This window comes from Tachyglossus aculeatus, chromosome 4 (assembly GCF_015852505.1).
Source record: "Tachyglossus aculeatus isolate mTacAcu1 chromosome 4, mTacAcu1.pri, whole genome shotgun sequence".
Lineage (NCBI taxonomy): Eukaryota > Metazoa > Chordata > Mammalia > Monotremata > Tachyglossidae > Tachyglossus > Tachyglossus aculeatus.
This window is the reverse complement of record NC_052069.1, coordinates 150,863-167,513: the sequence shown is the minus strand read 5'-3', so window position 1 is coordinate 167,513 and position 16,651 is coordinate 150,863. Positions and strand designations below refer to the sequence as shown.

The following is a 16,651-nucleotide window of genomic DNA, read 5'->3' as shown; positions in this document are numbered from 1 at the left end:
CATGGGTTCGAATCCCGACTCTGCCACATGTCTGCTGTCTGACCTTGGGCAAGTCACTTAACTTCTCTGAGCCTCAGTTCCCTCATCTGTAAAATGGGGATGAAGACTGTGAGTCCCACGTGGGACAACTTGATCATCTTGTATCCTCCCCCAGCGCTTAGAACAGTGCTCTGCACATAGTAAGCACTTAACAAATGCCATCATTATTATTATTATTATTATATAGAGATGGTCCCTACCCAACAACGGGCTCACAGTCTAGAAGACTCCCTGTTTGCTCTGACCTTAAGCCCTCATTCTACGCTCTCTCTAAACCCTCATTTCCTCCTCATCATCAATCATATTTATTGAGCGCTTACTGTGTGCAGAGCACTGTACTAAGCGCTTGGGAAGTACAAGTTGTCAACATATAGAGACAGTCCCTACCCAACAGTGGGCTCACAGTCGAAAAGGACTCATCTCCCACTCCCTTCTGCATCATATGGGCACTTGAGTTTGCCCCCTTTATCCACCCCTCCCTCAGCCCCACAGCACTTATGTCCATATAATAATAATAATAATCATGGTATTTGTTAAGCGCTTACTATGTGCGAAGCACTGTTCTAAGCTTTGGGGGGATACAAGGTGATCAGGTTGTCCCACGTGAGGCTCACAGTCTTAATCCCCATTTTACAGATGAGGGAACTGGAGCCCAGAGAAGTGAAGTGACTTGCCCAAAGTCACACAGCTGACAAGCGGAGAAGCGGTGTGGCCCAGTGGAAAGAGCCCGGGCTTTGGAGTCCGAGGTCATGGGTTCAAATTCCGACTCTGCCAATTGTCAGCTGTGTGACTTTGGGCAAGTCACTTCACTTCTCTGGGCCTCATCTGAAAAATGGGGATGAAGACTGTGAACCCCATGTGGGACAACCTGATTGCCTTGTAACCTCCCCAGCGCTTAAGAACAGTGCTTTGCACATAGTAAGCGCTTAATAAATGCCATTATTATTTATATTAATGTCTGTCATCCCCTCTAGATTGAAATCCCTCATTTCCCCTTCTCCCACTCCCATCAGCATCATCCCTGCACCTGAATTTGCCCCATTTATTCACCCTCCCCTCAGCCCCACAGCACTTATATCCATATTTTCATTCCTCCATTCATTCAGTCGTATTTATTGTGTGCAGAGCACTGTACTAAGCGCTTGGGAAGTCCAAGTCGGCAACAGATAGAGACGGTCCCTACCCAACAACGGGCTCACGGTCTAGAAGGGGGAGACAGACGACAAAACAAAACATGGAGACAGGTGTCAAAATCGTCATTTATTTATATTAATGTCTTCTTTCCCTCTGGATTTTATAAGCTCGTTGTGGATAGGGAATGTGTCTCCCAACTTTGTGGTGTAGTACTCTCCCAATCATTGAGTGCCGTTCTAAGTGAGAAGCGGCATGGCTTGATGGAAAGAGCCCGGGCTTGGGAGACAGAGGTCGTGGGTTCTAATTTGTACTTCCCAAGTGCTTAGTACAGTGCTCTGCACACAGTAAGCGCTCAATAAATAAGATTGATGATGATGATCCCGGCTCCGCCACTTGTCAGCTGTGTGACCTTGGGAAAATCATTTCATTTCTCTATGCCTCAGTTACCTCATCTGTAAAATGGGGATTAAGGCTGTAAGCCCCACGTGGGGCAACCTGATGATCTTGTCTCGATCCCAGCACTTAGAACGGTGGTTGTCACGTAGTAAGCGCTTAACAAATACCGTCGTTATTATTAATAAGCTCTCAATCAATTCCATTGATCATTCATTCATTCAATTGTATTTATTCATTCATTCATTCAATCGTATTTATTGAGGGCTTACTGTGTGCAGAGCACTGTACTAAGCGCTTGGGAAGTACAAGTTGGCAACATATAGAGGCGGTCCCTACCCAACAATGGGCTCACAGGCTAGAAGGGGGAGACAGACAACAAAACGAAACATTAACAAAATAAAATAAATAGAATAAATATGTACAAGTAAAATAAATAAATAAATTCATCCATTCATTCATTGAATCGAATTTATTGAGCGCTTACTGTGTGCAGAGCACTGTACTGAGCGCTTGGGAAGTACAGGTTGGCAACATATAGAGACGGTCCCTACCCAACAGCGGGCTCACAGTCTAGATCGATCTCTTGAGACTGTAAGCTCGTTATGGGCAGCAAATGTGTTTAAGTTTGGTTGTATTGTACTCTCCCAAGCGCTTAGTACAGTGCTTTGTGCGTAGTAAGTGCTCAATAAATACCATAGATGATGATGATGGTAAGCGCTTAGTACAGTGCTCTGCACTCAATAAATACGATTGAATGAATGAATGAATGATGATCGATTGATCCTAATGGAATCGTGCCGCCATGTTTTAACAGATAGTTTACCTTTGCTCCTTGGTTTATGCTGGACTCTTATTCCATTCACTAATTCAACTGTATCTACTGAGCGCTTACTGTGTGCCGAGCACCCTACTAAGCGCCCGGACAGTGTTGCGGCAACGTTTCATCTCATAAGCGCTTGGGAAGTCCAAGTTGGCAACATCTAGAGACGGTCCCTACCCAACAGTGGGCTCACAGTCTAGAAGGGGGAGACAGACAACAAAACAAAACATATTAAAGAAAATAAAATAAATAGAATAGATATGTACAAGTAAAATAAATAAACAGAGTAATAAATATGTACAAACATATATATACAGGGGCTGTGGGGAGGGGAAGGAGGTAAGGCGGGGGGACGGAGAGGGGGAGAGGAAGGAGGGGGCTCAGTGTGGGAAGGCCTCCTGGAGGAGGTGAGCTCTCAGTAGGGCCTTGAAGGGAGGATAGGATGAGTGATCGTCTCCGAGTGCACTTGGGCAAGTCACTTAACTTCTTTGTGCCTCAGTTACCACATCTGCAGCATGAGAAGCAGCATGGCTCAGCATGAGAAGCGGCGTGGCTCAGTGGAAAGAGCCCAGGTTTTGGAGTCAGAGTCATGGGTTCAAATCCCGGCTCCGCCACTTGTCAGCTGTGTGACTTTGGGCTTCAGTTCCCTCATCTGGAAAATGGAGATTAAGATTATGAGCCCCTTGTGGGACAACCTGATCACCTTGTATCCCCCCAGCGCTTAGAACTGTTCTTTGCACATAGTAAGCGCTTAACAAATGCCATCATCATCATCATCATCATAAACCTAAATTCATCCCCCCCCCCACCCTTTTAGACTGTGAGCCCACTGTTGGGTAGGGCCAGTATATGTTGCCAACTTGTACTTCCCAAGCGCTTAGTACAGTGCTCTGCACACAGTAAGTGCTCAATAAATACGATTGATTGATTGATTGATTGATAAAGCTCTTCGTTGATTTTAATGTTACCTCTCCCGTAGATTTTGTACGACAAATTCAAGTTGCATCTGCTGTGCAAAAGTAAGCCTCTTCCCCGAACTCAGCGCCGGAAATACCCATCCACCTCAGAGGCTGCGGTGAGAATTCAGATCTGTTCCTCCTTTTCTTTATTTTTTTGGCACTTGAGAGAGACCTAAAGAAAGCGGAGACGTGATACCCCAGCAGCGTGGCTTAGTGGATAAATATTTATTTACTTATTTATTTATTTTACTTGTACATTTCTATCCTATTTATTTTATTTTGTTGGTATGTTTGGATCTGTTCTCTGTCTCCCCCTTTTAGACTGTGAGCCCACTGTTGGGTAGGGACTGTCTCTATGTGTTGCCAATTTGTACTTCCCAAGCGCTTAGTACAGTGCTCTGCACATAGTAAGCACTCAATAAATACGATTGATTGATTGATTGATTGGATAGAGCCTTGACTTGGGAGTCAGAAGGATCTGGGTTCATCAGCTCTGCTGCAAGTCTGTTGTGCGACCTTGGACAAGTCACTTCACTTCTCTGGGCCTCACTTACCTTATCTGTAAAATGGGGATTAAGAGTGTGAGCCCCATGTGAGACAGGGACTGTGTCCAACCCGATTAACTTGCCCAGCGCTTAGAACAGGGCTTGGCACATAGTAAGTGCCTTCCCAGACTGAGCCCCCTCCTCCCCCTCTCCATCCCCCCCACCTTACCTCCTTCCCCACAGCACCTGTATATATGTATATATGTTTGTACAGATTTATTACCCTATTTATTTATTTATTTTACTTGTACATATTTATTCTACTTATTTTATTTTGTTAATATGTTTGGTTTTGTCGTCTGTCTCCCCCATCTAGACTGTAAGCCCACTGTTGGGGAGGGGCCGTCTCTATATGTTGCCATTCCCCACAGCACCTGTATATATGTATATATGTTTGTACATATTTATTACTCTATTTATTTATTTATTTTACTTGTACATATTTATTCCACTTATTTTATTTTGTTAGTATGTTTGGTTTTGTCATCTGTCTCCCCCATCTAGACTGTGAGCCCACTGTTGGGGAGGGGCCATCTCTATATGTTGCCATTCCCCACGGCACCTGTATATATGTATATATGTTTGTACATATTTATTGCTCTATTTATTTATTTATTTTACTTGTACATATTTATTCTACTTATTTTATTTTGTTAATATGTTTGGTTTTGTCCTCTGTCTCCCCCTTCTAGACTGTGAGCCCACTGTTGGGTAGGGACCATCTCTAGATGTTGCCAACTTGTACTTCCCAAGCGCTTAGTACAGTGCTCTGCACACAGTAAGCGCTCAATAAATACAATTGAATGAATGAATGAATGAACAAGTATTATTATTATTATCATCGTGTATCTGCACCAGGGGTTAGAATGGCTCTCGGCACATAGTAAGCCCTTAACAAATCCCGCAGTTATTATTATTAGTACAGTGCTAAGCGCTTAGTACAGTGCTCTGCACACAGTAAGTGCTCAATAAATATGATTGATGATTATTAATCATCATCTATGCCTTCCAAGGGTTTACGACCTAATGAGGGAGATGGACACAGATTATTTACAATTAGTGGGAATGGGAGGGACAAACGGGGATGGAACAGGAACTAGAGAAGCAGCGTGGCTCAGTGGAAAGAGCCCGGGCTTTGGAGTCAGAGGCCATGGGTTCAAATCCCGGCTCTGCCAATTGCCAGCTGTGTGACTTTGGGCAAGTCACGTCACTTCTCTGGGCCTCAGTTACCTCACCTGTAAAATGAGGATGAAGACTGTGAGCCCCCCGTGGGACAACCTGATCACCTTGTAACCTCCCCAGTGCTTAGAACAGTGCTTTGCAGATAGTAAGTGCTTAATAAATGCCATCATTATTATTCTCTGAGCCTCAGTTACCACTTCTGTAAAATGGGGATTAAGACTGTGAGCCCCATCAGGGACAACCTGACCACCTTGTATCCCCCCCCCCCCCCAGCTCTTAGAACAGTGCTTCGCACACAGTAGGGACTTAACAAATTCCATCATTACTATTAGTAGTAGTACAACTATCGCAGGATGAAATATATGAAGAAATATATAAAAAATACAAGTAAAGAACCATAAATGTACAAATAGTACAGTAAGCGCCGCGATAAATATGATAGAATGAAAAAAGCATTCCAACTCTAAGGGCCGGAAGGATGCTTTTGCAAAGAAAGATGGTAAGCGGCAAATCTGGAGAGCGTAACTGGCAAATCATCATCATCATCATCATCATCAATCGTATTTATTGAGCGCTTACTATGTGCAGAGCACTGTACTAAGCGCTTGGGAAGTACAAATTGGCAACATATAGAGACAGTCCCTACCCAACAGTGGGCTCACAGTCTAAAAGGGGCAAATCTAGAGAGAGAAGCCGAATCAATCAATCAATCAATCAATCGTATTTATTGAGCGCTTACTATGTGCAGAGCACTGTACTAAGCGCTTGGGAAGTAAGAATAATGGGAAACTTGAGAGAGGGACCCTGCCAGGTCCAAGCCTATATCCAGCTGGCCTCAGTGGCAAACGGCTCAAAAATTATTGTTTTGGAAATCACTCCCTGACATTAAACACCATCTTCTGGGGTTCAAACGGGAAAATGTGGCAAAGGATTCTGACGGCAACATTTGCGTATTTTTATTCTCCAGTTAAATGCTCTGCGGGACCTGCATCCTTTACCCAAGATCATTTTAGAGTACAGTTTCTTTTTTTTATAAATAGCTTATTCTTCTCGTTTCGAACCGTAATGATTAAACCGGGAAAGTTAGCCCTCTCCACGCTTCATGATTGAAACGAACGTTTAGCTCTACGTAACCTGGCATTAGGTCACTTTGGAAAATTATCTGAACTATGTTCAATACTTTAAAAGATTTAGATATCTTATTTTCAAGTCTGTTTACAAACCAAATAATGAACGTGCAAAACCGGAGGTAGATTGGTACGTGAGCCCCAACATTACGCTATCCACAACCTGAGGGCTGTTTGAACCCCATATCAATCAATTAATAGGATTTATTGAGTGATTACCCTATATTAAGCAATTGGGAGAGTCCTCCGGCGTAAGTGTGCTTAACTGGCTTTGGGAAATTTGGGTGCTAAACAGGTTCAACGAAAATCATCATCATCATCAATCGTATTTATTGAGCGCTTACTGTGTGCAGAGCACTGTACTAAGCGCTTGGGAAGTACAAGTTGGCAACATATAGAGACAGTCCCTACCCAACAGTGGGCTCACAGTCTAAAAGAAAATGCACTTTTTATGGCAGTATCTTCTGAATTTTCTCTTTAGGTGTAAGGGAGTAGAGTTGTGTACAGAAAGTCAGGAGAGCTGGGTTCTAGTCTAGGCTCTGCCAGTCTGCGTGATCTTGAGCAGGTCATTTACCTTCTCTGTGCCTCGGTAACCTCTTCTGTAAAACGGAGTCAATCCATCAGTCAGTGGTATTTATTGGGCACTTACTGTATGGAGAGGGCTGTACTAAGCATTTGGGAGAGGACGACATAACAGAGTTTCCTGCCCACAAGGAGCTTACAGTCTAGAGGGGTAGACAGGCAATAATATAAATAAATAAATTTTGGAGATGTACAGAAGTGCTGTGCTGTACTTCCCAAGTGCTTAGTACAGTGCTCTGCACACAGTAAGCGCTCAATAACTACGATTGATTGATTGTGGGGATGAGGGAGGGATAATAATAATAATAATGATGATGGCATTTGTTAAGCACTTACTATGCACATTATTATTATTAATATTATTATTATTATTACTAAGCGCTTAACAAATGCCAACATTATTATTATTATTACTATGTGTGAAGCACTGTTCTAAGAGCTGGGAGATGGATACAAGGTGATCAGGTTGTCCCATGTGGGGCTCACAGTCTTAGTCCCCAGTTTACAGATGAGGCAACTGAGGCTCAGAGAAGTTAAGTGACTTGCCCAAAGTCACACAGCAAACAAGTGGCAGAGGCGGGATTAGAATCCATGACCTCTGACTCCCAGTCCTGGGCTCTTTCCACTGAGCCTGAATAAAGGGGGCAAATCCAAGCGCAAGGGGGTTGTGGAAAGGAGTGGGAGAAGAGGAAATGAGAGCCTGTGATCCCGTTATTGGGTAGGGACCGTCTCTATCTGTTGCCGACTTGTACTTCCCAAGCGCTTAGTACAGTGCTCTGCACACAGTAAGCGTTCAATAAATACGATTGAATGAATGAAAGAAGGCCTCATAGAAGAGAAGCAGCGTGCCTCAGTGGAAGGAGCCCAGGCTTGGGAGTCAGAGATCATGGGTTCTAATCCCGGCTCCGCCACGTCTGCTGTGTGACTTTGGGCAAGTCACTTCACTTCTCTGAGTCTCAGTTACCTCATCTGTAAAATGGGGATGAAGACTGTGAGCCCCGAGTGGGACAACCTGATCACCTTGTATCCCCCACAGCGCTTAGAACCGGGCTCCGCACATAGTAAGCGCTTAGCAAATGCCGTCATTATTATTAAGAGATGTGCTTTTAATAAGGTTTGGAAGGTGAGAAGAGAGATCGTCTGTCAGTCGTGAAGAGGGTGGGCTTTCCAGGCCGGAGGCAGAACGTGGGCGAGAGGTCAGCGCTGAGATAGACGAGACCTGTATATATGTATATATGTTTGTACATATTTATTACTCTATTTATTTATTTATTTATTTATTTATTTATTTTACTTGTACATATCTATTCTATTTATTTTATTTTGTTAGTATGCTTGGTTTTGTTCTCTGTCTCCCCCTTTTAATCAATCAATCAATCAATCGTATTTATTGAGCGCTTACTGTGTGCAGAGCACTGGACTGAGCGCTTGGGAAGTCCAAGTTAGCAACATATAGAGACGGTCCCTACCCAACAGTGGGCTCACAGTCTAAAAGGGGGAGACAGAGAACAAAATCAACCATACTAACAAAATAAAATAAATAGAATAGATATGTACAAGTAAAATAAATAAATAGAGTAATAAATATGTACAAACATATATCCATATATACAGGTGCTGTGGGGAAGGGAAGGAGGTAAGATGGGGGGGATGGAGAGGGGGACGAGGGGGAGAGGAAGGAAGGGCCTCAGTCTGGGAAGGCCTCCATCATCATCATCATCAATCACATTTATTGAGCGCTTACTGTGTGCAGAGCACTGTACTAAGCACTTGGGAAGTACAAGTTGGCAGCATATAGAGACAGTCCCTACCCAACAGCGGGCTCACAGTCTAAAAGGGGGAGACAGAGAACAAAACCAAACATACTAACAAAATAAAATAAATAGAATAGATATGTACAAGTAAAATAAATAGATAAATAAATAGAGTAATAAATATGTACAAACATATATCCATATATACAGGTGCTGTGGGGAAGGGAAGGAGGTAAGATGGGGGGGATGCAGAGGGGGGCGAGGGGGAGAGGAAGGAAGGGCCTCAGTCTGGGAAGGCCTCCAGACTGTGAGCCCACTGTTGGGTAGGGACTGTCTCTATATGTTGCCAACTTGGACTTCCCAAGCGCTTAGTCCAGTGCTCTGCACACAGTAAGCGCTCAATAAATACGATTGATTGATTGATTGATTGAGATGGGGACACGGGGAGCCAGTGGAGGGTCTGGAGGAGAGAAGAGATGTAGGCCGCGGGGTGTTTCCAGAAGTCGATCCGTGCACATCAGCCGCATGGAGAGTAGAGATTGGAGAGGGGAGAGGCTGGAGGTTGAGATCTCAGCAATCTCTGCCCACCCTCCTTCCTCAGCCCTCCCCGCCAAACAAATGATGGCATTTATTAAGCGCTTACTATGTGCAAAGCACTGTTCTAAGCGCTGGCGAGGTTACAAGGCGATCAGGTTGTCCCACGGGGGGCTCATAGTCTTAATCCCCATTTTCCAGATGATGGAACTGAGGCCCAGAGAAGTGAAGTGACTTGCCCAAAGTCACACAGCTGACAATTGGCGCAGCCAGGATTCAAACCCATGACCTCTGACTCCAAAACCCGGGCTCCTTTCCACTGGGCCACGCTGCTTCTCGTACACACGTACGCAAACGTACAAACACATACACACCCTCCTCAGGGGCCCTGGAAGCTGAGAGAACTAGTTATTCTTTGGTTTTTTTAGTGGTATAGGTTAAGCACTTACTATATGCCGGACACTGTACTAAGCTCCGGGACAGCCACAAGATCATGGGGTTGGACACAGTCCCTGTCCCACCTAGGGCTCACAGTCTTAATCCCCATTTTACAGATGAGGTCACTGAGCCACAGAAAAGTGAAGTGACTTGCTTAGGGTCCCACAGCAGAAAAGTTGTGGAGCCAGGATTAGAGCCCAGTTCCTCCAACTCCCAGGCCTGGACTTTCTCCACTAAGACATGCTGCTTCTCATTCATTCATTCATTCAATCGTATTTATTGAGCGCTTACTGTGTGCAGAGCACTGTACTAAGCGCTTGGGAAGTACAAGTTGGCAACATTTAGAGACGGACCCTACCCACCAGTGGGCACGCAGTGTAGAAACCTTATCAATCAATTGGTCTGCCTTCAGTGGAAACATCCCAGAGTCAGGTATGTTGCCAACTTGTACTTCCCAAGCGCTTAGTACAGTGCTCTGCACACAGTAAGCGCTCAATAAATACGATTGAATGAATGAATGAATAAATGAATTAAAAATCATGGGACCCTTCTGGGTATTCCAGAGTCTACAAACTGGCCAGAAAGCGACCTGAAGGCATTCCTCCAACCTTTGGCCACTCCCCCCACCTCCCCCATCATCATCATCATCATCAATCGTATTTATTGAGCGCTTACTGTGTGCAGAGCACTGTACTAAGCGCTTGGGAAGTACAAGTTGGCAACATACAGAGACAGTCCCTACCCAACAGTGGGCTCACAGTCTAAAAGGGGTACACTGCACACAGTAAGTGCTCAATAAGTACGATTGATTGATTGTTTACATGTTTTGATGTCTGTCTCTCCCCTTCTAGGCCATGAGCCCGTTGTGGGCAGGGATTGCCTCTCTCTGTTTCCGAATTGTACTTGCCAAGTGCTTAGTACAGTGCTCTGCACACAGTAAGTGCTCAATAAATACGATTGAGTGAGTGAGAGTACTATTCTTTCATTCATTCAGGATTTACCGTGTGCAGAGCATTGTACTAAGCGCTTGGGAGGGTACAGTATAACAATCAACAGACACATTTCCCACCCACAATGAGCCTACAGTCTAGAGGGGGAGACAGCCATTAATGAAAATAAATAAATGCGAGATATGGGCATAAGTGATGGGAGGGTGGAGGGGGGGAATGAATGAAGGGAGCAAGTCAGGGTGATGCGGAAGGGAGTGGGAGAAGAGGAAAGGAGGGCTTAGTCAGGGAAGGCCTCTTGGAGGAGGTGGGCCTTCAATAAGGCTTTGGAGGTGGGGAGGGTCTTTACCTGTTGACTAGTCCTTAGGCTCCGTATGCGGGCCTCAAGAGGATTGCCTAGCATTTTTCATTGAGTGATCAAAGACTGAAGAAATCATGACCTGGTTTACTAGCCCTCAGGTCTGGCCTGCTCCCTGCCTTCAGCTGACAGGCGTGGCCACAATAGAAGCCCTCTTCATCATCATCATCATCATCAATCGTATTTATTGAGCGCTTACTGTGTGCAGAGCACTGTACTAAGCGCTTGGGAAGTACAAGTTGGCAACACGTAGAGACAGTCCCTACTGGAAAGATAATTCTATGACTTAGTAGTTCCTAATCTCATTTCTTTTCCCTCCATGAGGCATCTTTCTGAGGCCCAAATCTTTCTAATATTTTCTCACACCTTGATCTTGGAAAAGCTGCCTTTTCATTCATTCATTCGTATTTATTGAGCGCTTTCTCTGATTCCCAAGCCCGTGCTCTTTCCGCTAAGCTATGCTGGTCCTTGTGTGTTTCTTCAAAAAGGCAATGTAACAACTGGGGCAGTCTGTCTTGCTTTCACATAAATGAAAGAAGTATGCAGGTGGGAGGGTCTGGTCTTCCTCACTATAAGACTAAAGAAGCTCCCAGTCAATCAATCAATGACATTTATGGAGCACTTACTGTGTGCAGAACACTGCATTAAGTGCTTGGGAGAGCATAGTGTGATAGAGTTTTGTTAGATGCAATCCCTGAGCAATCTAGGGTGAGCTGGCAGTTGTCTAGAGGGAATACATGTACATAATTAGACAAGCCTAACTGCAAATCCTTACAGATCTGTCCATCAATCAATCAATCGTATTTATTGAGCGCTTACTGTGTGCAGAGCACTGTACTAAGCGCTTGGGAAGTACAATTTGGCAGCAGATAGAGACAGTCCCTACCCAACAGCGGGCTCACAGTCTGGAAGGGGGAGGCAGAGAACAAAACAAAACATATTAACAGAATAAAATAAATAGAATAAATATTTACAAGTTAAATAAATAAATGAAGAGAGTAATAAATACACACAAACATATATACATATATACAGGTGCTGTGGGGAAGGGAAGGAGGTAAGGCGGGGGGGATGGAGGGGGGAGGAGGGGGAGAGGAAGGAGGGGACTCAGTGTGGGAAGGCCTCCTGGAGGAGGTGAGGAAGCAGGGGTCGGCAGCAAGACAGGCGAGATGGAGGCCCAGTGAGAAGGTTAGCATTAGAGGAGCCAAGTTGGGATGGGGCAAGATGATTGACTTCTTTAAAGCCAATAGTGAGGAGTTTTTGTTTGATGCAGGGATGGATAGGCAACGACTGGGGTTTCCTGAGTAGGGAAATGGACTGAACGTTTTTTTGGGTAGAAAAATGATCCTGGAAACAGGATGAAGTATGGACTGGAGTGGGGAGAGACAGGAGGCTGGGAGGTCAGCAAGGAGGCTGCTGAAGTCATCCAGGCGGGAGAGGCTGAGTGTTCGAATTAACGCAGTAGCAGTTTGGATGGTGAAGAAAGGACGGAAAAAAAGGGAAAAGGGCTTTCCCTTCGAAGCCCTACTGAGAGCTCACCTCCTCCAGGAGGCCTTCCCAGACTAAGCCCCCTTTTTCCTCTCCCCCTCCCCATCCCGCCGCGTTACCTCCTTCCCCTCCCCACAGCACCTGTATATATGTCTCTACATATTTATTACACTATTTTACTTGTACATATTTACTATTCTATTTATTTTATTTTGTTAATCAATCAATCAATCAATCAATCGTATTTATTGAGCGCTTACTGTGTGCAGAGCACTGTACTAAGCGCTTGGGAAGTACAAGTCGGCAAAACATAGAGACGGTCCCTACCCAACAGCGGGCTCACAGTCTAGAAGGGGGAGACAGAGAACGAAACCAGACATACTAACAAAATAAAATAAATAGAATAGATATGTACAAGTAAGATAAATAAATAAATAAATAGAGTAATAAATATGTACAAACATATATACATATATACAGGTGCTGTGGGGAAGGGAAGGAGGTAAGATGGGGGGATGGAGAGGGGGACGAGGGGGTTAATATGATTTGTTTTCTCGTCTGTCTTCCCCTCCTAGACTGTGAGCCTGCTGTTGGGTAGGGACAGTCTCTATATGTTGCCAACTTGTATTTCCCAAACGCTTAGTACAGTGCTCTGCACACAGTAAGCGCTCAATAAATATGATTGAATGATGGATTTTAGCGATGCTTGTGGGGCCAACCAGTATCTTCCCACCGGGGAAGGCCACAGGGGTGCACATTTGCCTGAAATAAGTTAACAGATGATCCAAGGAGAATGGGAATTCCCAAGCCTCCAACCCCACGTCTTTTCAATCTTGGAGCCTTTATTGGAAATTCTGTGGGGGCCTCATCTGCTCGGAAGTCTCGGATGATACGGAGGAAGAGAGGGCCCGTTTACAAGTGCACAGTGCCCTGGTGCCAGAGTCTGGTTGGCGATGCCTAGTTACCAGGCCTTAGTTACCAGTCTGATTATCTGATTATCTGATTGTTACCAGTCTGATTATCGGATTGATTATCAGACTGTTACCAGTCTGATTGTCTGATTACCAGTGCCTAGTTCCCCCTGCCCATTGCTTAGTGACTATGTCTGGTTTCTAGTGCCTTGACGCACTAGGGAAGCAGCGTGGCTCAGTGGAAAGAGCCCAGGCTTTGGAGTCAGAGGTCATGGGTTCAAATCCCGGCTCTGCCAATTGTCAGCTGTGTGACTTTGGGCAAGTCACTTCACTTCTCTGGGCCTCAGTTCCCCCATCTGTAAAATGGGGATTGACTGTGAGCCCCCCGTCCGACAACCTGATCACCTTGTAACCTCCCCAGCGCTTAGAACAGTGCTTTGCACATAGTAAGCGCTTAATAAGTGCCATTATTATTATATTATTGTTACCAGGGCAGCACTTTTTATCATCAGTTTGCAAGAGGTAAGATCGAAGTAAGATTTTTATCCCTTTTTTTACTGCCATAAATTCCTTATGAATTATATAATAATAGTGATGATAATAATAATGATAGTGGTGTTTGTTAAGCGCTTACTATGCTCCGCCAATTGTCAGCTGTGTGACTTTGGGCAAGTCACTTAACTTCTCTGGGCCTCAGTTACCTCATCTGTAAAATGGGGATTAAGACTGTGAGCCCCAAGTGGGACAACCTGATCACCTTGTATCCTCCCCAGCGCTTAGAACATTGCTTTGCACATAATAAGTGCTTAAAAATACCATCATTATTATTATTATTATTATTACCAGGCATTCATTCAGTCGTATTTATTGCACGCTTACTGCGTGCAGAACACTGTACAAAGCATTTGGAAAGTATAATTCTTCCATTCATTCATTCATTCAATCGTATTTACTGAGCATTTACTGTGTGCAGAGCACTGTACTAATCGCCTGGGAAGTACAAGTTGCCAACATATAGAGACGGTCCCTACCCAACAGCGGGTTCACAGTCTAGATTGGGGAGACAGACAACAAAACAAAACATATTAACAAAATAAAATAAATAGAATAAATATGTACAAGTAAAATAAATAAATAGAGTAATAAATATGTTCAAACATATGTACATATATACAGGTGCTGTGGGGAGGGGAAGGAGGTAAGGCGGATAGAGACAATCCTCACCCAACAGCAGGCTAAGCGCTGGGATGATGATGATGATGATGATGATGGCATTTATTAAACGCTTACTATGTGCAAAGCACTGTTCTAAGCGCTGGGGAGTTTACAAGGTGATCAGGTTGTCCCACGGGGGGCTCACAGTCTTCATCCCCATTTTACAGCATCGACACTTTAAAAAAGCCACAGTGCCAGTATGGAAAAAGGAAATTTATGAAGAAGAATCTTCTTGGAAAGGAAACAATGAATGCTTTTGGACAAAGTCCGATTAATTCTTATAAATTGTAAATTCATTCTTCTTAAAATTTCAGTCTATTTATTGTATTAGGGTGTGCTTTTTCCTTTATTGCTTTTCTGCGTCAAAATGAATTTTCTTTCCAAGAAACTCAGAAATCTTTGCACGCACTGGTTCTTACCAAATTCCTGTGGCGGGATGCAAGGGAAACCAAATGGAGGGTTTGTGGTGACGAAGAATGAGGAAGACACAATAGCTAATAAGCCTTTGAGTGACTCATATCCCAAATCTGATTGTGCCACTCCACTGACCTGATGTTTCCTCTTTCCTTCTAGACTGTGAGCCCATTGTTGGGTAGGGACCGTCTCTATATCTTGCCAACTTGTTCTTCCCAAGCGCTTAGTACAGTGCTCTGCACACAGTAATAATAATAATAATAATAATAATAATAATAATGTTGGTATTTGTTAAGCGCTTACTATGTGCAAAGCACTGTTCTAAGCGCTGGGGGGAACACAAGGAGATGCGGTTGTCCCATGTGGGGCTTACGGTCTTAATCCCCATTTTACAGATGAGGGAGGAACTGAGGCTCAGAGAAGTGAAGTGACTTGCCCAAGGTCACACAGCAGACATGTGGGGGAGGCGGGATTCGAACCCATGACCTCTGACTCCAGCGCTCAATAAATATGATCTAATGAATGAATGAATGCAGATGAGGTAACTGAGGCCCAGAGAAGTGACTTGCCCATAGTCACGCAGCTGACAATTGACAGAGCTGGGATTAGAACCCACGACCTCTGACTCCCAAGCCCAGACTCTTTCCACTGATCCACGCTGCTTCTCTGATAACAATAATCATAATATACATATATTATGATTATTATTAACAAATACCAGTATTATTTTTATTATTATTATCCCCATTGGACAGATGAGGTATTATTATTATTATTATTGTTATGAGGTAACTGAGGTCCAGAGAAGTGAAGTTAAGCGCTTAGTACAGTGCTCTGCACACAGTAAGCGCTCAATAAATACGATTGATTGATTGATTGATTGATTGAAGTGACTTGCCTAAGGTCACTCAGCGGATAAGTGGCGGAGCCGGGATTAGAAGCCAGGTCTTTCTGACTCCCAGACAAGTGCTCTATCCACTAGGCTGTGGTGCACATCATAACTGATTTTCATTCATTCAATTGCATTTATTGAGCGCTTACTGTGTGCAGAGCACTGTACTAAGCGCTTGGAAAGTACAATTCGGCAAAACAAATAGAGATAGTCCCTGCCCAACAATGGGCTCCCGGTCTCCTAGCATGGCCCACACAGGAGTTGACTTCCCACAACCCTCCAACTCTGGCAATTGACGGTCTAGTGGGAGAGAAAGACACAAAATAATTCCCGAGAGGAGATATCCTGTGAGATTATGAGTGGCTAAGGTCACATTTCCTCCAGTACAGTGCTCTGCACACAGTAAGTGCTCAGTAAATACGATTGAATGAATGAATGAATACAGATGCGGTAACGGAGGCCCAGAGAAGTGACTTGCCCAAAGTCACACCGCTGACAATTGATAGAGCTGGGATTTGAACCCATGACCTCTGACTCCCAAGCCCGGGCTCTTTCCACTGATCCACGCTGCTTCTCTGATAACAATAATCATAATATACATATATTATGGTTATTATTAACAAATACCAGTATTATTATTATTATTATCCCCATTGGACAGATGAGGTATTATTATTATTATTATTATTATTATTATTATTATTATTATTATTGTTATGAGGTAACTGAGGTCCAGAGAAGTGAAGTTAAGCGCTTAGTACAGTGCTCTGCACACAGTAAGTGCTCAATAAATACAATTGATTGATTGATTGATTGATTGAAGTGACTTGCCTAAGGTCATTCAGCGGATAAGTGGCGGAGCCGGGATTAGAAGCCAGGTCCTTCTGACTCCCAGACAAATGCTCTGTCCACTAGG

At 44.1% G+C, this 16,651-nt stretch overlaps 1 protein-coding gene across 1 annotated transcript in view; it reads left to right on the top strand.

The window, feature by feature from the left end:
• The window catches only part of POLN (DNA polymerase nu), a 197,288-nt gene that overhangs the window by 41,256 nt on the left and 139,381 nt on the right, over positions 1 to 16,651 (top strand). Inside the window, exons 10-12 of the mRNA XM_038744811.1 lie at positions 3,369 to 3,464; positions 6,043 to 6,089; positions 6,684 to 6,693. Of these exons, the coding sequence (XP_038600739.1) occupies positions 3,369 to 3,464; positions 6,043 to 6,089; positions 6,684 to 6,693 (153 nt within the window). The remainder of the gene's footprint in view (positions 1 to 3,368; positions 3,465 to 6,042; positions 6,090 to 6,683; positions 6,694 to 16,651) is intronic.